Source organism: Salmo salar, chromosome 05, assembly GCF_965601325.2.
Source record: "Salmo salar chromosome 05, fSalSal1, whole genome shotgun sequence".
NCBI classification, from domain to species: Eukaryota; Metazoa; Chordata; class Actinopteri; order Salmoniformes; family Salmonidae; genus Salmo; species Salmo salar.
This window is the reverse complement of record NC_138295.1, coordinates 18,212,341-18,234,701: the sequence shown is the minus strand read 5'-3', so window position 1 is coordinate 18,234,701 and position 22,361 is coordinate 18,212,341. Positions and strand designations below refer to the sequence as shown.

Here is a 22,361-nt window from a genome sequence, read left to right as displayed (position 1 = left end):
AAAAAGCATTCTAGTTGGCTCTGTTTTTTTGTTAATTATTTCCGATGTGTCAAGTAATTATCTTTTTGTTTTCTCATGATTTGGTTGGGTCTAATTGTGTTGCTGTCCTGGCGCTCTGTGGGGTCTGTTTGTGTTTGTGAACAGAGCCCCAGGACCAGCTTGCTTAGGGGACTCTTCTCCAAGTTCATCTCTCTGTAGGTGATGGCTTTGTTATGGAAGGTTTGGGAATCGCTTCCTTTTAGGTGGTTGTAGAATTAAACAGCTCTTTTCTGGATTTTGATAATTAGCGGGTATCAGCCTAATTGTGCTCTGCGTGCATTATTTGTTGTTTTGCGTTGTACACAGAGGATATGTTTGCAGAATTCTGCATGCAGTCTCAATTTGGTGTTTGTCCCATTTTGTGAATTCTCGGTTGGTGAGCGGATCCCGGACCTCACAACCATAAAGGGCAATGGGTTCTATAACTGATTGTAATATTTTTTTTGCCAGATCCTAATTGGTATGTCGAATGTTATGTTCCTTTTGATGGCATAGAAGACCCTTCTTGCCTTGTCTCTCAGCTCGTTCACAGCTTTGTGGAAGTTACCTGTGGCGCTGATGTTTAGGCTGAGGTATGTATAGTTTTTTGTGTGCTCTATGGCAACGGTGGCTAGATGGAGTTTGTATTTGTGGTCCTGGCGACTGAACCTTTTTTGGAACACCATTATTTTTGTCTTACTGAGATTTACTGTCAGGGCCCAGGTCTGGCTGAATCTGGGCAGAATATCTAGATGCTGCTGTAGGCCCTCCTTGGTTGGTGACAGAAACACCAGATCATCAGCAAACAGTAGACATTTGACTTCAGATTCTAGTTGGGTGAGGCCGGGTGCTGCGGACAGTTCTAGTGCCCTCGCCAATTTGTTTATATATACATGTTGAAGAGGGTGGGGCTAAAGCTGTATCCCTGTCTCACCCCACGGCCCTGTGGAAAGAAATGTGTGTTTTTGGCAATTTTAAACGCACACTTGTTTTTGTACATGGATTTTATAATGTTGTATGTTTTTCCCCCAACACCACTTTCCATCAATTTGTATAGCAGACCCTCATGCCAAATTGAGTCAAAGGCCTTTTTTAAATCAACAAAGCATGAGAAGACTTTGCCTTTGTTTTGGTTTATTTGTTTGTCAATTAGGGTGTGCAGGGTGAATACGTGGTCTGTGGTACGGTAATTTGGTAAAAAGCCAATTTTACATTTGCTCAGTACATTGTTTTAACTGAGGAAATGTACGAGTCTGCTGTTTTTTCTCTCTCTCTCTGCCTCTCACACACAGCTGCTGCTACAAAAGCAGAGGAAAACACGTCTCTAGGGTTACAGCACTAATACATACAGAGAATGGTGGAAAAATACAGGAAACCACTTCCACCGATAAAAGAGAGAGAGGGAGATAGGGAGTGAAGGATAAAGAGAGAGGGTGAGAGATGAGGAGTTTCAGGGACACACAACGAGTCACTGGTTCTCAGGGGCACCACCATCGAATCAGAGACAGTTAGACAGTTCCAATATTATTCTGCGCTAACATGACAAGGTTCTGGGACTTTTTCAAAAAGTAGAAAACCTTTTTACAAAAAGGGGAATAGGATTAAAGGTTGAAAATACATCCATGTCTTCTGATGGATGAGTCACTGTCTCTCCCTCCCTCCCTCTCCCTAATCTTGTGCAGGCTTCTATATTTAGTCACTGGCAGGATGCCCTCCATGACAGGTAGGCCAGGCAGCATCAGCCTTGAGCTCACTCTCACTGGAGCTGACTGGCTCTCTCTCAGGGTGGGGAGGAAGACAAACTGCATCACTGAAAGAGCTAGAAGGGGAGGAAGAGAGACATACACACAGACATACACACTACTTGCCACGCGGCTGACTCGGCACAGTTCAGGAGGAGGAGAGTCAATATTATTTCTCATATCATCACGCCACTCATACGCTCTCTATCCCTCCATTCCTCACTCCCAGGGTGTCACTATCCCTCCATCCCTCACTCCCAGGGTGTCACAATCCCCCCATCCCTCACTCCCAGGGTGTCTCTATCCCTCCATCCCTCACTCCCAGGGTGTCTCTATCCCCCATCCCTCACTCCCAGGGTGTCACTATCCCCCCATCCCTCACTCCCAGGGTGTCACTATCCCTCACTCCCAGGGTGTCACTATCCCCCCATCCCTCACTCCCAGGGTGTCACTATCCCTCCATCCCTCACTCCCAGGGTGTCACTATCCCTCACTCCCAGGGTGTCACTATCCCCCCATCCCTCACTCCCAGGGTGTCACTATCCCCCCATCCCTCACTCCCAGGGTGTCACTATCCCTCCATCCCTCACTCCCAGGGTGTCACTATCCCCCCATCCCTCACTCCCAGGGTGTCACTATCCCCCCATTCCTCACTCCCAGGGTGTCACTATCCCCCCATCCCTCACTCCCAGGGTGTCACTATCCCCCTATCCCTCACTCCCAGGGTGTCACAATCCCCCCATCCCTCACTCCCAGGGTGTCACTATCCCCCCATCCCTCACTCCCAGAGTGTCACTATCCCCCCATCCCTCACTCCCAGGGTGTCACTATCTCCCCATTCCTCACTCCCAGGGTGTCTCTATCCCTCCATCCCTCACTCCCAGGGTGTCACTAGCCCCCTATTCCTCACTCCCAGGGTATCACTATCCCTCCATCCCTCACTCCCAGGGTGTCACTATCCCCCCATCCCTCACTCCCAGGATGTCACTTCAATCATCAGCCTGTTTATCTTTCATTACTGCTGAGAGGGATGAAAAAGAAGAGAGGGAGGAGGGATGGTGGTAAAAGAGGGATGACATGAAAGAGATTACAGGAAGGGCATTGGAAGCATTGGAGAGACTACCAATAACAAAACATTTTAGGAAAAATAAGACATTTCCTTTAATAATATCTGGAACATTGTATCATGGTTGTTTTGAACATTTCCTAGTAGAACTAACATCCTCAGCAGTACAGTATGCTTCTCTGTTTACATAGACATTGAACTGATTAATTGTCATAATATACTGTGACACAAAACAGCATGGTACAGCGGCACACACACATCAAATAGGGCATAAATGGTGTAGCAGCAATATCAGTGTTATACACATTACAACGCATTTGTAATTGTCGATCCTGTAACATGGGAGTATAGCTGGAAGGAATTACAAGACATTCTAAAGTATGCTCTATGTCATACACATGATGGTGGTTGGATATAAGACATTATATAGTATTATTATTATGATCTACTTTTAGTCAGGGTCTGCCTGCTATAGCGGAGTATAAGACAGTGGGGGCTTGAATAGGTCTACCTAGACAGTAGATAGGGTGTGTGCTAGACTCGCTTTGCCAAACTCTACAACACAGTGTCTGAGGAAAGACTAGGTGCGTGCAGAAAATAGGAGCAACCAGCACATTCATGTTGGATATGTAATGGACATTTGTAGTATATTACTGTATGAATGGAGAATATAGTCCCTTCTCCAAGTCTTTCTGTAACTGGCAAGTTTCATAATGATAATGTGGGGTTTTTATATCTGTCCTATTTCACACATACACAAGTGTGTATTATATGCATGTGTGAATTGTAAATGTGTTTTTTGCATATCCCACTCCCACTGAGACACCCTCGTGGAGTGGGGTCATGGACAGTTTCCTGTGGACCCTCACAAAGTTTGACAATGACGCTTTGCAAACTATACCGCAGGGGGGTTGTTTTGGCATTCACAGGCCACCATTAAGAGGAGAGGAGCTCACAGAGGCTTCAATGTATAGAGAGGGGAGGAGACACACTCAGTAGTGCTGCATAGTGTCTGGTCTGACTGCCATCACAGGACCAATCTCAGAGCCTGAATTCAAACACACTTTTCACATACAGCTCACAAATCCCTCAGATATATCTGTTAACAGGCAGACATCAGGAGAATCATTGATATGCTGTCAGAGTTTTATCTCATTATTTTTGGAGAGGAATCTGCTACTTCAGCTAAAATACTTGTATGCTCATCCCAGTCTCTGAATCAGAGGCCATACTTATTGCTTAGTGAAAATAAACATTTCAGACCGAGTTCAAAATAAAAGGACAATATAAAAGGAATGTCAGTGGAATAACACTTGGAATGTGACACTCAGCTTGTGGAATTGCAATATGTTTTACATTAGGAGGGTTCTAGAACTGCTAACAGGTATGGAAACCTGAACAATGATGAGAAAGAAGAGCGGTCATTTGTTTGTTTGTTGAATGAGATTCTTGCTAACCAATATTATATTGTAGCTATATCCTTACCCCACACAGCTCTAAGCATCCCTCACAGACAGAAAGCCTGCCACCCTGATCCCAAAGTAAATAGATCCGTAATAGATCTGTAGCTTTCTTACCATGCTAATGGACAAGTTGTTCAAACACTGATGGATTCTGACACGGCCATGGACCATAGTTATGGACCAAATCCTGTTCCACCAGTGACATGCTATATGGGGGTAGGAGAGATGACTGACTCTATCAGTAAATAAATCCATTATGTTCCAGACACCCATCCCATCTCAGCTCCACAAAACAATACAAACACCATATAATGCTGTATAATACTAAATGTTTTCTTTTTACGAGACAACATTTCCCTGGTGAGTATTTTTGTTGCACATTATAATGTATATTGTGTCTGATTTTTTGGCCATTGAGAACTCTCTCCCTGTTTCAATTCTACACAGTTCATATGTTTAGACGCATGTCTACGTAGTGGTATTAGTCGGCCACCCAGAGGGACTTTTTATGTACACGGATTAAGAACAAACAAAAACATTTCACAATATAGAACATCTTTTAAGTCAACAGGACAAAATTATGCCAAAATATAACAACTTATACAAATACAATAAAATGAAGTATAAAAAACATTTGGATTTAAAAATGTTATACTTATTTCCACTCTTTATATTGCATGTAAAAGAAAGGCTTATAAGATACCTGCATTCATTTCTATTTAGAAGTGTGTGTGTGTGTGTCGTGTGTGGCGTGTGTGTGTGTGTGTGTGTGTGTGTGAACCCTTGGACCATAGCCAGGCTTCATCATTGTCATTCCCCTCACTGCCCTGTCGGCATGAACAGCCCATTCACTCCGGAGCAGAAAGATGGAGACAAAAACCAAATCAAACAAATGACAGAAAACCCCTCAGTGATCCAGCCTGTGACCATACGCTGTGAATGAGAGACAGCAGGGTAACCCATCTGTGCCATTCAGTGTGTAGACCACACAAATACAGTCTATGCAGCTATTCAACTCACTTAGCTATAGGTCTATGGGGGTGCAGCCTGACGGCTTTATACACATAGCTTGTGTGTGTGTGTGTGTGCATGTGTTTGTCCATGTGTGTGTTTGTCCATTCACTATTCTATATCTTTACTGCACTTTAATGACTTGACCCTGGAATCATTCTCCTATCGGAGTCTCCCTGTAGAAAATATAACACGTGTTTCAAGACCAGGATCATCATCACTGTTGCCATTGTCTTTCTGCAAAACAGTCCAACTGCAGTTCATGGGCAACACTGACCCACCATGTCTATGAAGACAACAACAAAACTCAACATGAACATGTCTGTTATATCTAATCTGTGATCAGTCTCTAAATCCTCTTCATGTCCCAATGTCTCATACAGAAGCGGAGGTGTGAGTGTTGAATTCTGTCCGGTCCACAACTAACGTCCTGGCCACCCACTGCTTCACATTGCCATCATGATACCGGACATCTAAACTGTGCTTTACATTTGGTCCCATCATTGTCCCTTGTGAAGGAGACGGCGTTTCTAAACATGTTGACTAAGTGCCTGAAGAAGCTGTGTGATGATGAGACTGACAGCGCATATACAGATCTAGACACAGTTGGTGCACATGTATATATACAGTGGTTTCGGAAAGTATTCAGACCCTTTGACTTTTTACACATTTTGTTAAGTTACAGCCTTATTCTAAAATCGATTAAAAAAAAAAAATCCTCAGCAATGTACACACAATACCCCATAATGACAAAGCAAGAACAGGTTTTTAGAATGTATTACAAATAAAAAACAGAAATACCTTGTTTACATACAGTATTCAGACCCTTTGCTATGGGACTCGAAATTCAGCTCAAGTGCATCTTGTTTCCATTGATCATCCTTGAGATGTTTCTACAACTTGATTGAGTCCATCAAGCACAACATAATTTCCATTTATCTTTTACAATAAATACAGTCTTACAAAGCAAAAAGGTTGTGAACACACATTCAGTAGAAACACACACAGACAGACAGGACCCCTAGGTTTAACCAAAGATGACTGCTATGGTGTGTGGTCATCCACACCCCCTCCCAAAATGGCTGCTGTGCCATTTCTTCCACTTGCATTACTTGACATAGATCCAGAAAAAGTTCTATATAAGGTCCCACAGTTGACAATGCATGTCAGAGCAAAAACAAAGCCATGAGGTCGAAGGAATTGTCAGTAGAGCTACAAGACAGGATTGTGTCGAGGCACAGATCTGGGGAAGGGTACCAAAACCATTTCTGAAGCATTAAAGGTCTCCAAGAACACAGTGGCCTCCATCATTGATAAATGGAAGAAGTTTGGAACCACCAAGGCTCTTCCTAGAGCTAGCCACCCTGCCAAACTGAGCAGTCGGGGGAGAAGGACCTTGGTCAGGGAGGTGACCAACAACCCGATAGTCACTCTGACAGAGTTCTAGAGTTCCTCTGTGGAGATGGGAGAAACTTCCAGAAGGACAACCATCTCTGCAGCACTCCACCAATCGGGCCTTTATGGAAGAGTGGCCAGACGGAAGCCACTCCTCAGTAAAGGGCACATGACAGCCCGCTTGGAGTTTGCCAAAAGGCACCTAAAGACTCTCAGACCATGAGAAACAAGATTCTCTGGTCTGATCAAACCAAGATTGAACTATTTGGCCTGAATGCCAAGCTTCACGTCTGGAGGAAACCTGGCACCATCCCTACGGTGAAGCATGGTGGTGGCAGCATCATGCTTTGGGGATGTTTTTCAGGGGCAGGGACTGGGAGACAAGTCAGGATCGAGGCAAAGATGAACGGAGCAAAGTACAGAGCGATCCGTGATGAAAACCTGCTCCAGACTGGGGCGAAAGTTCACCTTCCAACAGGGCAACAACCCTAAGCACACAGCCAAGACAACACAGGAGTAGCTTGAACCCGATCGAACATCTCTGAAGAGAACTTAAAACAGCTGTGCAGCAATGCTCCCCATCCAACCTGACAGAGCTTGAGAGGATCTGCAGAGAAGAATGGGAGAAATTCCCCAAATACAGGTGTGCCAAGCTTGTAGTGTCATACCCAAGAAGACTCAAGGCTGTTATCGCTGCCAATGGTGCTTCAACAAAATACTGAGTAAAGGGTCTGAATACTTATGTAAATGTGATATTTCAGTTTTACATTTTTAATAAATTAGCAAAATATTCTACAAACCTGTTTTTGCTTTGTCATTATGGGGTATTGTGTATAGATTGATGATGAAGAAAAAAAACGATTTAATCAATTTTAGAATAAGACTGTAACCTAACAAAATGTGGAAAAAGTCAAGGGGTCTGAAAACATCCCGAAGGTGTTTCTGGAGGGCAAGGAGGGACACAGAAGGGAGTACTTAGGAATATGCTTCCCCGCCCCACCCCTGCAGAGACGTACCCAGGATTGCGCTAAGCATGGCTGAGAGTGACATTGGAACCAGTGGAGAGACAGAGAGAGGGGAGAGAGAGAGAGAGGAGAGAGAGAGAGTGGAGAGAGAGCATCACCGCCTCATGGCCTCACATCTAAAACAAAAAGAAACAAGAGAGAGTTCAGATCAGATTGATCAAATGCGTAATGTTGGGTTGTGGTTCAGCCATGTTGAATGTGGTTGTGATGCATGGTCACGGTTGGTACTATATCTGTGGTAGTGGTCAGAGCTCTCCTTCTATCGCTCTGGTTCTGATGGCGGTTTGCTGTCACTGGACACTGACCTGCAGAGGTGCTGGTTGAGTCTCCTCCCTTTCTGACTGCAGCTCTCTGTGGTCACGTTGCAGCGACACCGACAAGACTGTAAATCGAGCGTCCACTTCCTCCCAGGACAGGGGGTACATCGAGGGGCTGGCAAGGAAGACAGGGTGGTAGGGAGAGGAATTGGGGTAGTGGGGGCAGAGGAGGGTCTGGGGTGGTAAAGAGAATAGTCTATTTACGAATAGAATAAATACAGAACCTTTAAACAGACACCATTGGCTTTCTGATCTGAGTGATGGACGGGCCTGAGAGACTGAGTGAACTCTGACCCCTATAACAGCAAACAACTGACCGCAGCATGATGAGTGGAGAATTGATGAAAAGGGATGAAAAAGGAGGACTGAATTCTCTCTTTCTGCTCTCTGGGTAGAGCGATTTTCTAGGAATTATATATGTGTGCAGAAACACACATATCCGCAGAGAAACAGACACTTGCTTAGACTTGTGATAAAGCTTTTAAATGATAGTGTTATAACTGGAGAAAGAAGCAACAACTTAGTGGTTCATTATTTTGAGGCACCTGTATGAGTTGCATGTTTAGTTGAACTTACGTGGTTTTGATAGTTCCAATTTTCTTTCTTTTGGATTTTCCTCTGTCCCTTTTCCTGCCTTTCCTCAGAGGCTTCGCAGGCCTGTTAGTCAGAGACATAAATCTGCGTCAAACAACAATTTATCACCATAGCAGATCAAAATCTAAATAGATATGTTATAGATTTTTTGAGTTATTGCCACAAATTACATTTTTGGGGGATTCCCTTAGTCCAACAGCCTTATTAGAAAAGAAAATGTCTGCCTCCGTTTCTAGCTTTCACTCTTTCCCTCTATCCCCCTGTTCTCACCCTTTCCCTAACTTTCCTCTCTGTGGGCGTTGACCTCTATCCCCCTGTTCTCACCCTTTACCTAACTTTCCTCTCTGTGGGCGTTGACCTCTATCCCCCTGTTCTCACCCTTTACCTAACTTTCCTCTCTGTGGGCGTTGACCTCTATCCCCCTGTTCTCACCCTTTACCTAACTTTCCTCTCTGTGGGCGTTGACCTCTATCCCCCTGTTCTCACCCTTTACCTAACTTTCCTCTCTGTGGGCGTTGACCTCTATCCCCCTGTTCTCACCCTTTCCCTAACTTTCCTCTCTGTGGGCGTTGACCTCTATCCCCCTGTTCTCACCCTTTACCTAACTTTCCTCTCTGTGGGCGTTGACCTCTATCCCCCTGTTCTCACCCTTTACCTAACTTTCCTCTCTGTGGGCATTGACCTCTATCCCCCTGTTCTCACCCTTTACCTAACTTTCCTCTCTGTGGGCATTGACCTCTGTCCAGCTCTGTTGGTCTAAGGCCAGCTAGTCAGTCTGCCACTGGGTCAGGGGTGGGCTGTGACAGAGCAAAAGTAGCTCTCCCTCTGTATGGTCAAAAGCCTTGCCTTAGACTCACTTTAGTTTTTCACAAATCATAACTTTCTACAGCTCAGCACAGCACCCTTCAAAAACTGTATTTTGTATTTTTTACTTTAGTTAATTTAGTAAATATTTTCTTCACTCTATTTTCTTAAAACTGCATTGTTGGTTAAGGGCTTGGTTAAGGGCTTGTAACTAAGCATTTGTATTCGGCGCATACAATTTGATGTGATAAACAGTTTAGGACACATAAAATGAACATTTACACGAGTATCTATAAATGTACACTACCATTCAAAAGTTTGGGGTCACTTAGAAATGTCCTTGTTTTTGAAAGAAAAGCACATTTTTTGTCCATTAAAATAACATAAGATTGATCAGAAATACAGTGTAGACATTGTAAATGTTGTAAATGACTATTGTAGCTGGAAACGGCAGATTTTTTTATGGAAATATCTATATAGGCGTACAGAGGCCCATTATCAGCAACCATCACTCCTGTGTTCCAATGGCACGTTGTGTTCGCTAATCCAAGGTTATCATTTTAATACAACTGGCCTTCTTTAGACTAGTTGAGTATCTGGAGCATCAGCATTTGTGGGTTCGATTACAGGCTTGAATTGGCCAGAAAAAAATAACTTTCTTCTGAAACTCGTCAGTCTATTCTTGTTCTGAGAAATGAAGGCTATTCCATGTGAGAAATTGCCAAGAAACTGAAGATCTCATACAACGCTGTGTACTACTCCCTTCACAGAACAGCGCAAACTGGCTCTAACCAGAATAGAAAAAGGAATGGGAGGCCCCGGTGCACAACTGAGCAAGAGGACAAGTACATTAGAGTGTCTAGTTTGAGAAACAGACGCCTCACAGGTCCTCAACTGGCAGCTTCATTAAATAGTACCCGCAAAACACCAGTCTCAACGTTAACAGTGAAGAGGCGACTCCGGGATGCTGGCCTTCTAGGCAGAGTTCCTCTGTCCAGTGTTTGTGTTATTTTGCCCATCTAAATCTTTTCTTTTTATTGGCCAGTCTGAGATATGGCTTTATCTTTGCAACTCTGCCTAGAAGGCCAGCATCCCGGAGTCACCTCTTCACTGTTGACGTTGAGACTGGTGTTTTGCTGGTACTATTTAATGAAGCTGCCACTGCTAGACTGACGAGTTTCAGAAGAAGGTTCTTTGTTTCTGGCCATTTTCAAGCCTGTAATCGAACCCACAAATGCTGATGCTCCAGATACTCAACTAGTCTAAAGAAGGCCAGTTTTATTGCTTCTTTAAAATCAACACAACAGTTTTCAGCTGTGCTAATATAATTGCAAAATGGTTTTCTAATGATCAATTAGCCTTTTAAATGATAAACTTAGATTAGCTAACACAACGTGCCATTGGAACACAGGGGTGATGGTTGCTGATAATGGGCCTCTGTACGCCTATGTACATATTCCATAACAAATCTGCCGTTTCCAGCTACAATAGTAATTTACAACCTTAACAATGGCTACACTGTATTTCTGATCAACTGTATGTTCTTTTAATGGACAAAAAATGTGCTTTTATTAAAACACAAGGACATTTCTAGGTGACCCCAAACTGTTGAACGGTAGTGTACACAGACAGCCACATACATACAGTACTGTACCTGGTAGGGGCTGACTGAAGATCCTGTTTTAGTCTAAAGGGAGAGAGGTTATGTGAGGACACACACTGAGAATACATTTATGCATATACTGTGAGTGTGGTTTGTGTGTGTGCGTGTGTGTGTGTGTGTGTGTGTGTGTGTGTGTGTGTGTGTGTGTGTGTGTGTGTGTGTGTGTGTGTGTGTGTGGTGTGTGTGGTGTGTGTGTGTGTGTGTGTGTGTGTGTGTGTGGTGTGTGTGTGTGGTGTGTGTGTGTGTGTGTGTGTGTGTGTGGTGTGTGTGTGCTCACCTGCACTCACACTGGCTGTGCTCAATGAAGTCCAGCTGGATGAGCTCATGCTTCATAAAGGAGGTCTTCATTAGCTGCATAGGACAAAGACACAAATTATAGTTACAAATAATTGTGTGTGTGTGTGTGTGTGTGTGTGTGTGTGTGTGTGTGTGTGTGTGTGTGTGTGTGTGTGTGTGTGTGTGTGTGTGTGTGTACCTCCATGGTGATAGTTTGTGTGAGTGAGGGCACACACTCCAGTGCCTCGTCGGAGCAGCACCCGCCACAGCGGCGGACCGACACACAGGAGGGCACAAAGAGGTGATGCGTCTCCCCTGGCAACTCCTGCCACACCTCCACCAGGGTATCCCTGGGCTCACAAACACTATGAGAGTACACCTCCAACCACCGACGCACTGGATGGAGAGAGAGAGAGAGAGAGAGAGAGAGAGAGAGAGAGAGAGAGAGAGAGAGAGAGAGAGAGAGAGAGAGAGAGAGAGAGAGAGAGGGATTTACATTTCAGATGCATAAGTTTTACAAGGTCACTACACATCACAAATATAGTATTAATTCTCACATCTGTTATTTATACACACATAGTTACTCATCATCAGCCTGTTCACATATGCTGGTGGGAGTATCACATTGGGGAAGAGGAAGTACCTTCTCTGGATTTGGGGGTGGTGTCTGCAGGTCTCCAGTGGGCTAGCTGGAAGAGGAGCGTGGCAGAAGAAGAGGTGTGTCAGGCAGTGGTGTTTAGGTGAGGGAGCACACATCTTTTTTTAAATGACCTTATCATTTCTCAATCAAAGTTTGCACAGAGGCAGCCTATTGAATATCATTATAGAATTATAAACATTAAATGCATCCTCCAATTGCAACATCTGCCTAGGCCCACACATATTGTCTCAGTACACTTCAGATTTGGAATACCCTCAAACACCAAGTTAGGCATACTTCATTTCAAAATAGGCCATGACATCATCACTGTTAATCGTGAATGATAATTCTTCACGTTTTACTGGTGAAATGTCCAAACTGCATCTCCATGCCAATCATTTGATCTCAATCAGTTTCATGGGAATATGCATTTAGATCTTCTTTAATTCCTGTCTCGTGATAGAACTTGAGCAGATGGTGTTAACAAACAATTTGCCTTTCTTGTATTTTGTTTCAATCAAAGCATACAGTTGAAGTCGGAAGTTTACATACAATTAGGTTGGAGTCATTAAAACTCGTTTTTCAACCACTCCACAAATTTCTTGTTAACAAACTATAGTTTCGGCACGTCGGTTAGGACATCTACTGTGTGCATGACACAAGTAATTTTTCCAACAATTGTTTACAGACAGATTATTTCACTGTATCACAATTCCAGTGGGTCAGAAGTTTACATACACTAAGTTGACTGTGCCTTTAAACAGCTTGATAAAATCCAGAAAATGATGTCATGGCTTTAGAAGCTTCTGATAGGCTAATTGACATCATTTGAGTCAATTGGAGGTGTACCTGTGGATGTATTTCAAGGCCTACCTTCAAACTCAGTGCCTCTTTGCTTGACATCATGGGAAAATCAAAAGAAATCGGTCAAGACCTCATAAAAACAATTGTAGAGCTCCACAAGTCTGGTTCATCCTTGGGAGCAATTTCCAAACTCCTGAAGGTACCACGTTCATCTGTACAAACAATAGTACGCAAGTATAAACACCATGGGACCACGCAGCCGTCATACCGCTCAGGAAGGAGACGCGTTCTGTCTCCTAGAAATGAACGTACTTTGATGCGAAAAGTGCAAATCAATCCCAGAACAACAGCAAAGGACCTTGTGAAGATGCTGGAGGAAACCGGTACAAAAGTATCTATATCCACAGTAAACAAGTCATATACCGACATGACCTGAAAGGCCGCTCAGCAAGGAAGAAGCCACTGCTCCAAAACCGCCATAAAAAAGCCAGACTATGGTTTGCAACTGCACATGGGGACAAAGATCATACTTTTTGGAGAAATGTCCTCTGGTCTGATGAAACAAAAATAGAACTGTTTGGCCATAATGACCATCGTTATGTTTGGAGGAAAAAGGGGGACGCTTGCAAGCCGAATAACACCATCCCAACCGTGAGGCACGGGGGTGGCAGCATCATGTTGTGGGGGTGCTTTGCTGCAGGAGGGACTGGTGCACAAAATAGATGGCATCATGAGGGAGGAAAATTATGTGGATATATTGAAGCAACATCTCAAGACATCAGTCAGGAAGTTTAAACTTGGTCGCAAATGGGTCTTCCAAATGGACAATGACCCCAAGCATACTTCCAAAGTTGTGGCAAAATGGCTTAAGGACAACAAAGTCAAGGTATTGGAGTGGCCATCACAAAGCCTTGACCTCAATCCAATAGAACATTTGTGGGCAGAACTGAAAAAGTGTGTGTGAGCAGGGAGGCCTACAAACCTGACTCAGTTACACCAGCTCTGTCAGGAGGAATGGGCCAAAATTCACCCAACTTATTGTGGGAAGCTCGTGGAAGGCTACCCGAAAAGTTTGACCCAGGTTAAACAATTTAAAGGCAATGCTACCAAATACTAATTGAGTGTATGTAAACTTCTGACCCACTGGGAATATGATGAAAGAAATAAAAGCTGAAAGAAATAATTCTCTCTACTATTATTCTGACATTTCACATTCTTAAAATAATCTGGTGATCCTAACTGACCTAAGACAGGAAATCTTTACTAGGATTAAATGTCAGGAATTGTGAAAAACTGAGTTTAAATGTATTTGGCTAATGTGTATGTAAACTTCCGACTTCAACTGTATATCCTGCTGTCACGTCCTGGCCAGTATAAGGGTTAATTGTTATTGTAGTTTGGTCAGGACGTGGCAGAGGGTATTTGGTTTATGTGGTTCGGGGTGGTGGTTTTTCTAAAAGGGCATTTGATTTATGTATTCCGGGGTTTTTGGGCACTGTTCCTTGTTTATGTAATTCTATGTTTAGTCTAGGTAATCTGTTTCTATGTTGAGTTATTTGGGGTGGACTTCCAATTGAAGGCAGCTGTGTGGTGTTGCCTTTGATTGTAAGTCCTATATTAGTTGGGTGTGTTTGTCTGTGTATTTGTGGGATATTGTTTCTTGTTTAGCGTGTGTGAGCCTAACAGGACTGTCTGTAAATCGTGAGTTCGTTTTGTTATTTTTGTATGTTCGTTTTTGAGTTTATTAAATGTTCAAAATGAACTATCACAACTCTGCTGCATATTGGTCCTCATTTTCCGACGATGATTTCGCCATATCGTCTGACGACGAAGAAATCCCTGACACCTGCCTAATGGTGCCCTGTTGAGTTTTGAACGCCTTCAGATAAGAAATGACTGAAGAGGTGTTTTTGGTGTAACTGTGATACAGTATATGCGATGATACTTGGTTCTGTTTTGTAAAATACTAATGAATCATTGTGATCTTGCGAGACATTGATTCAGCTCTGATCTAGCTTTAATAAACAAGCACCATTGTGAGAGGTGATAATCTTCTATTTGTAATAATAATAATAATAATAGTAAGTGATGAGTAAGACTATTAGGTGTCAGCAACAGATCTTGGTTATGAGGGTTATTTTAAGTGGTTTGAGCACCCTTCAAATAGTAGTGCTGAAAGGACAGCACCCTAAACAAGTGGCCACATGTCATTCTGGGTTCCACTGCACAAGATGGGCTCTGTGGAGTTTTATGAACATCAAGGCAGACACACAGTGAATTTGGATCCTAGATCTCATTGGTGTGATGATAAGGTTCATGTGGGGATTCAGTTTGTCTGCATACGCAATAGAGGTGGTACGTTTCTGTAAGCTAGGCATCTGGACAGTAAGACGAGTTGAAGTGTGTCGTACATGAGCCCAAATCCATAACAAACTGTTTTGACGACAGTTGTTTTAGCAGCCCCTGGAGTTTTCTGTCTGTGGCAGTTCTTGCTACATCGAATTTGGCCCACTCAAAGTGTCCCAGCCTCCAACCAAAAGCCTTCCACCCTCTGCACATGCTACAGTTATTCATCATTTGCACCACCGCTAAGACTGGGAAGAACATTTTCTGACCTATAGGCTGCTATAGCCTATATACAGCATTTATATATACTGCTCAAAAAAATAAAGGGAACACTTAAACAACACATCCTAGATCTGAATGAAATAAATAATCTTGTTAAATACTTTTTTCTTTACATAGTTGAATGTGCTGACAACAAAATCACACAAAAATAATCAATGGAAATCCAATTTATCAACCCATGGAGGTCTGGATTTGGAGTCACACTCAAAATTAAAGTGGAAAACCACACTACAGGCTGATCCAACTTTGATGTAATGTCCTTAAAACAAGTCAAAATGAGGCTCAGTAGTGTGTGTGGCCTCCACGTGCCTGTATGACCTCCCTACAACGCTTGGGCATGCTCCTGATGAGGTGGCGGATGGTCTCCTGAGGGATCTCCTCCCAGACCTGGACTAAAGCATCCGCCACCTCCTGGACAGTCTGTGGTGCAACGTGGCGTTGGTGGATGGAGCGAGACATGATGTCCCAGATGTGCTCAATTGGATTCAGGTCTGGGGAACGGGCGGGCCAGTCCATAGCATCAATGCCTTCCTCTTGCAGGAACTGCTGACACACTCCAGCCACATGAGGTCTAGCATTGTCTTGCATTAGGAGGAACCCAGGGCCAACCGCACCAGCATATGGTCTCACAAGGGGTCTGAGGATCTCGTCTCGGTACCTAATGGCAGTCAGGCTACCTCTGGCGAGCACATGGAGGGCTGTGCGGCCCCCAAAGAAATGCCACCCCACACCATGACTGACCCACTGCCAAAACGGTCATGCTGGAGGATGTTGCAGGCAGCAGAACGTTCTCCACGGTGTCTCCAGACTCTGTCACGTCTGTCACATGCTCAGTGTGAACCTGCTTTCATCTGTGAAGAGCACAGGGCGCCAGTGGCGAATTTGCCAATCTTGGTGTTCTCTGGCAAATGCCAAACGTCCTGCACGGTGTTGGGCTGTAAGCACAACCCCCACCTGTGGACGTCGGGCCCTCATACCACCCTCATGGAGTCTGTTTCTGACCGTTTGAGCAGACACATGCACATTTGTGGCCTGCTGGAGGTCATTTTGCAGGGCTCTGGCAGTGCTCCTCCTTGCACAAAGGCGGAGGTAGCGGTCCTGCTGCTGGGTTGTTGCCCTCCTACGACCTCCTCCACGTCTCCTGATGTACTGGCCTGTCTCCTGGTAGCGCCTCCATGCTCTAGACACTACGCTGACAGACATAGCAAACCTTCTTGCCACAGCTCCCATTGATGTGCCATCCTGGATGAGCTGCACTACCTGAGCCACTTGTGTGGGTTGTAGACTCCGTCTCATGCTACCACTAGAGTGAAAGCACCGCCAGCATTCAAAAGTGACCAAAACATCAGCCAGGAAGCATAGGAACTGAGAAGTGGTCTGTGGTCCCCACCTATAGAACCACTCCTTTATTGGGGGTGTCTTGCTAACTGCCTATAATTTCCACCTGTTGTCTATTCCATTTGCACAACAGCATGTGAAATTTATTGTCAATCAGTGTTGCTTCCTAAGTGGACAGTTTGATTTCACAGAAGTGTGATTGACTTGGAGTTACATTGTGTTGTTTAAGTGTTCCCTTTATTTCTTTGAGCAGTGTAGTTTGTCTTTCTATTGTTTTCATGGAATTTCAGTGGTAATTTAATATAATTTATCCGAATTAATTTTCCAGAAATATTTCTACCAGCTCTGTGTATTTTCAAATTGAAAAACATGAGGGAGCACCGCTCAACTGCGCTACGACAGCACTACATCCCTGGTGTCACTGTGTTTATAACCCTACATACAGTGAGGGCCCCTAATACCTCACAGCCCCTAGTACCTCACAGCCCCTACTACACTATCACGCTCTACACTGACATCAAATACCTTAGCCAGGTGAATAACACACAAAATACATACTATGTAGTTTACACACACACTCTCACAAGCATGGAAGCACACACACACACACACACACACACACACACACACACACACACACACACACACACACACACACACACACACACACACACACACACACACACACACACACACACACACACACACACACACACACACACGCACAATGTCGTTATTAGGTCTGAGTAGACCAAGGCCACTGCTGAGAGAATGTAGACTTTGCCCAATTGCCCCCATTTCAATCGCCACACCCCCATACCCCACCACCCACGTGCTTTCTCCACAGTTTCTGTTTTGGCACAGTTTGATTCTGAGTTTACCGATGTGTGTGTGGCCATTTTACTGTCGGAAGTGTCTGAGCAACAAGAAACATGTCAGATCACACTGGTGTTTCATTCATATCACAAATCAATACGTACACAACATCCCCAGGAGTAGGGCAGGCTATAGCTCCACAGACTGGCCCCTAGAATGAGTAGGGTGGGCTATAGCTCCACAGACTGGCCCCTAGAATGAGTAGAATGGGCTATAGCTCCACAGACTGGCCCCTAGAATGAGTAGAATGGGCTATAGCTCCACAGACTGGCCCCTAGAAGGAGTAGAACAGGCTATAACTCCACAGACTGGCCCCTAGAATGAGTAGAACGGGTTATAGCTCCACAGACTGGCCCCTAGAAGGAGTAGAACAGGCTATAACTCCACAGACTGGCCCCTAGAATGAGTAGAACGGGCTATAGCTCCACAGACTGGCCCCTAGAAGGAGTAGAACAGGCTATAACTCCACAGACTGGCCCCTAGAATGAGTAGAATGGGCTATAGCTCCACCGACTGGCCCCTAGAATGAGTTGGGTGGGCTATAGCTCCACAGACTGGCCTCTAGAATGAGTAGGGTGGGCTATAACTCCACAGACTGGCCCCTAGAAGGAGTAGAACAGGCTATAACTCCACAGACTGGCCCCTAGAAGGAGTAGAACAGGCTATAGCTCCACAGACTGGCCCCTAGAAGGAATAGAACAGGCTATAACTCCACAGACTGGCCCCTAGAAGGAGTAGAACAGGCTATAACTCCACAGACTGGCCCCTAGAAGGAGTAGAACAGGCTATAACTCCACAGACTGGCCCCTAGAAGGAGTAGAACAGGCTATAGCTCCACAGACTGGCCCCTAGAAGGAGTAGAACAGGCTATAGCTCCACAGACTGGCCCCTAGAAGGAGTAGAACAGGCTATAACTCCACAGACTGGCCCCTAGAAGGAGTAGAACAGGCTATAACTCCACAGACTGGCCCCTAGAAGAAGTTGATACTGTCACCCCAAGTGTGTTCCTTGTATTGCTTTTCCCTGAGGAGACAATTCCCCTCCCAGTCTGGTTGTATCTGATCCTGTCCAACACAGGCATTGGCACACTCTCACTCTGTCTCCCTCTCTGACACACACACTTGCGTTTTCTCAAAACACACACAAGTAATCTAAACAGTGCCAGCCAAGCTCTTGCAACAGACCACACAATGCTAGCTGCAGCATCAGAAGCTTCTACCCTCTAACTGCCACCATTAACCCAACCTTTCTCAGGGGGACAAGTAGAAAAAGCCATTGTGACCACTAACATTGTGTGTGTGTGTGTGTGTGTGTGTGTGTGTGTGTGTGTGTGTGTGTGTGTGTGTGTGTGTGTGTGTGTGTGTGTGTGTGTGTGTGTGTGTGGGTGTGTGTGTGTGAGTGAGTGAGTGAGTGATATGGGGGCCCCAGTGCAACATGATTCCCTGGATGATTCCCAGGACCTCCAACCTGATATATCCCACGTCCACACAGCTCAATCAGGGCGGGCAGCTTCAGGGCACTACATGTTCTTGATATGAAGACTCCAGACATAAATAAAACCAATCTGCCATGTGAAAAATTGTGTGTCTGAAAGTTTATGGAGACTACTGTGTTGGCAAATTATTATCTATCCCCATATGTAACTCATGTACAGTATCTACATCTGCCGTGTGTTACAAAGTACAGCCCGTCAGTATCGCAGAGTTGTGCCACATTGTATCAACATGGTACATGAGTCTAGGAGAGAGCGAGTGGTGCTACACACAGTCAATGATCATGGGGGTAATCTCCATACAAGACCGTCAATGACCATGGGGGTAATCTCCATAAGAGACCGTCAATGACCATGGGGGTAATCTCCATACAAGACCGTCAATGACCATGGGGGTAATCTCCATACAAGACCGTCAATGACCATGGGGGTAATCTCCATACAAGACCGTCAATGACCATGGGGGTAATCTCCATACAAGACCGTCAATGACCATGGGGGTAATCTCCATACAAGACCGTCAATGACCATGGGGGTAATCTCCATACAAGACCGTCAATGACCATGGGGGTAATCTCCATACAAGACCGTCAATGACCATGGGGGTAATCTCCATACAAGACCGTCAATGACCATGGGGGTAATCTCCATACAAGACCGTCAATGACCATGGGGGTAATCTCCATACAAGACCGTCAATGACCATGGGGGTAATCTCCATACAAGACCGTCAATGACCATGGGGGTAATCTCCATACAAGACCGTCAATGACCATGGGGGTAATCTCCATACAAGACCGTCAATGACCATGGGGGTAATCTCCATACAAGACCGTCAATGACCATGGGGGTAATCTCCATACAAGACCGTCAATGACCATGGGGGTAATCTCCATACAAGACCGTCAATGACCATGGGGGTAATCTCCATACAAGACCGTCAATGACCATGGGGGTTATCTCCATACAAGACCGTCAATGACCATGGGGGTAATCTCCATACAAGACCGTCAATGACCATGGGGGTAATCTCCATACAAGACCGTCAATGACCATGGGGGTAATCTCCATACAAGACCGTCAATGACCATGGGGGTTATCTCCATACAAGACCGTCAATGACCATGGGGGTAATCTCCATACAAGACCGTCAATGACCATGGGGGTAATCTCCATACAAGACCGTCAATGACCATGGGGGTAATCTCCATACAAGACCGTCAATGACCATGGGGGTTATCTCCATACAAGACCGTCAATGACCATGGGGGTAATCTCCATACAAGACCGTCAATGACCATGGGGGTAATCTCCATACAAGACCGTCAATGACCATGGGGGTAATCTCCATACAAGACCGTCAATGACCATGGGGGTAATCTCCATACAAGACCGTCAATGACCATGGGGGTTATCTCCATACAAGACCGTCAATGACCATGGGGGTTATCTCCAAAAGTGGGAAATGTATACACAAGAGTCAGTTCAAAATAGACTTTTATTAGATATGTTTTACTGCTACTAAATTCATTGTATTCCTATCTTTACTTTCCCTTCAACTAAACCAGATGCTTTGTAGCATAACACAGTGCAAAGGAATACAACAATCTCAATTCTGTAGATTCCCATGCAGACAATAGTCTACCAGCGTGTAGTTAGTTATTTGACATACCTTGGCATGGGACGTGCGTATTCTTGAGAGCAAGAGGAACATTCCTAGAATAACTTGAAGCAAAATCCCCATTGTGCAGTACACCAAAAGTCACGCCAAATGTTGGTCAATTAATTGGTGTTTTGCGTTTCTCTCCACTCAATCAATATTCCATCTGTTGTCCTTAGGTTCCATCCTATGAAATGACAGCGCTGGAGGCATTCCCATACCGTTACGCATGAACGTGAAAAATCAGGAGCAAATGAGTAGGCAAACACTCCAATGATTGACTTGAAACTGTGACTTGATTAATTAATGAACAATTACACAATGTAATTAGCTACAATGTAACAACGTATAATATATTGCCATCAATAATCATTTTTGGCAATCAAGCGCGCAGATATGATGCCTCTTACAAATAGCCTAATTTGATAAATCTCAGTCGATCACTTTCAATGCAATACAATTTGGTTGCCTCTATTTTACAAAGAGTTGTGTGAACTTTGAATGATGTCCCCCAATATTCCAAAGCCAGAGGTCTGGGCATGTAAGCCGGTTAGGTTCGCCCATTGTTGGTCGGGAACCCATGAAACGGTCTGTGGATGAGCGTCAGGGGTGGCGTGACTGCAGGTCCATTTATAGTCTTGAGTAGAAAATGTTCAATATTGTATCCTTGTCTTAAGGAACGTTAAAATAGGACAAATATCCCTTATTTAAGGTCCAACACGACTGTCTTGAATCACATAAGGTACGGTGCCACACGCACATTTCATGACACTGCGTAGCCTATACAGAGCGGTGTCTCTGAGAAAGAGCCTATAGATGACGTTTCGCTGAAGACGCTTGCACCTCAACGACTTATACTTTAAGCAATATGTCCTCTTTTGAGAATAAGATATTGAAGTTCATCGTGCCAGAGCAGTCCATAAAGAGAAAATGTCCTTGACAGCGTTTCTTGGTTTGTCATGATCGGTTCCTCATATCCTTTGCCCTTCAGATCACAATTAGAAGGCGCACTCCACTCGACGCACTCCGAATTCCGCGTAACCGTTGCACTGCCAACTTTTTCAAAATGACACTGACGCAACCGCGCAATGGATACAGATGAACGTCGCCCTTCAATTAATCATTCAGCCGGTCAATCTTTTACCACTTCACTTTCTCAGCCACACGATACATTTTTTCTAAGAATACAATAAAAGGGGTATTGTATTGCATGAAAATCCCTTTATCATTCACTCAAATCCACCTACAAGCTCTCTCTCTGACTGACAGGACACACAAAACACTCCAAGCAATAACTGATCACCCCCAGTGAATTTATTTGAAAATTATAACACATTTGCCCCAACTACTTTAAGTCACAGTTACAAAACCTCTGTCAGCAGCAGACTACAGTGAACCCTGTCTTCCATCAGTTTCTTTACATTGAAAGAAGAGTCTCTGTCAGTGTGGTGTGTTTGGGTTATGAGGGGGCACTCATACACTACATGGGGGATGTGGGTATGCCAGGACCTGTTATCTCTCCTGTGGTTTCAGCTAGGGGCTTGCGAAA

General features: G+C 44.5%; 1 protein-coding gene across 1 annotated transcript; it reads right to left on the bottom strand.

Moving 5' to 3' along the window:
• Positions 1-2,896: 2,896 nt before the first annotated feature.
• vegfba (vascular endothelial growth factor Ba) lies at positions 2,897-21,863 on the bottom strand. The gene is made up of 8 exons (XM_045717957.2): positions 20,825-21,863; positions 12,018-12,063; positions 11,574-11,770; positions 11,376-11,449; positions 11,090-11,122; positions 8,614-8,694; positions 8,026-8,211; positions 2,897-7,836 (listed from the first exon to the last, which is right to left on the bottom strand). Exons 1-8 carry the CDS (start codon positions 20,894-20,896, stop codon positions 7,815-7,817), a joined length of 711 nt encoding a protein of 236 aa, XP_045573913.1. The 5' UTR covers positions 20,897-21,863; the 3' UTR covers positions 2,897-7,814.
• Between the last annotated feature and the right edge of the window lie 498 nt (positions 21,864-22,361).

Bases quoted from the DNA above. Each gene is read 5' to 3' on its own strand.
- vegfba (XM_045717957.2), bottom strand. From the start codon at position 20,896: ATGGGGATTTTGCTTCAAGTTATTCTAGGAATGTTCCTCTTGCTCTCA. The intron at 11,771-12,017 runs GTACTTCCTCTT...CTCTCCATCCAG, and splicing joins CACCCCCAAATCCAGAGAAG to TGCGTCGGTGGTTGGAGGTG. The intron at 11,450-11,573 runs GTACACACACAC...TGTCCTATGCAG, and splicing joins CACAAACTATCACCATGGAG to CTAATGAAGACCTCCTTTAT.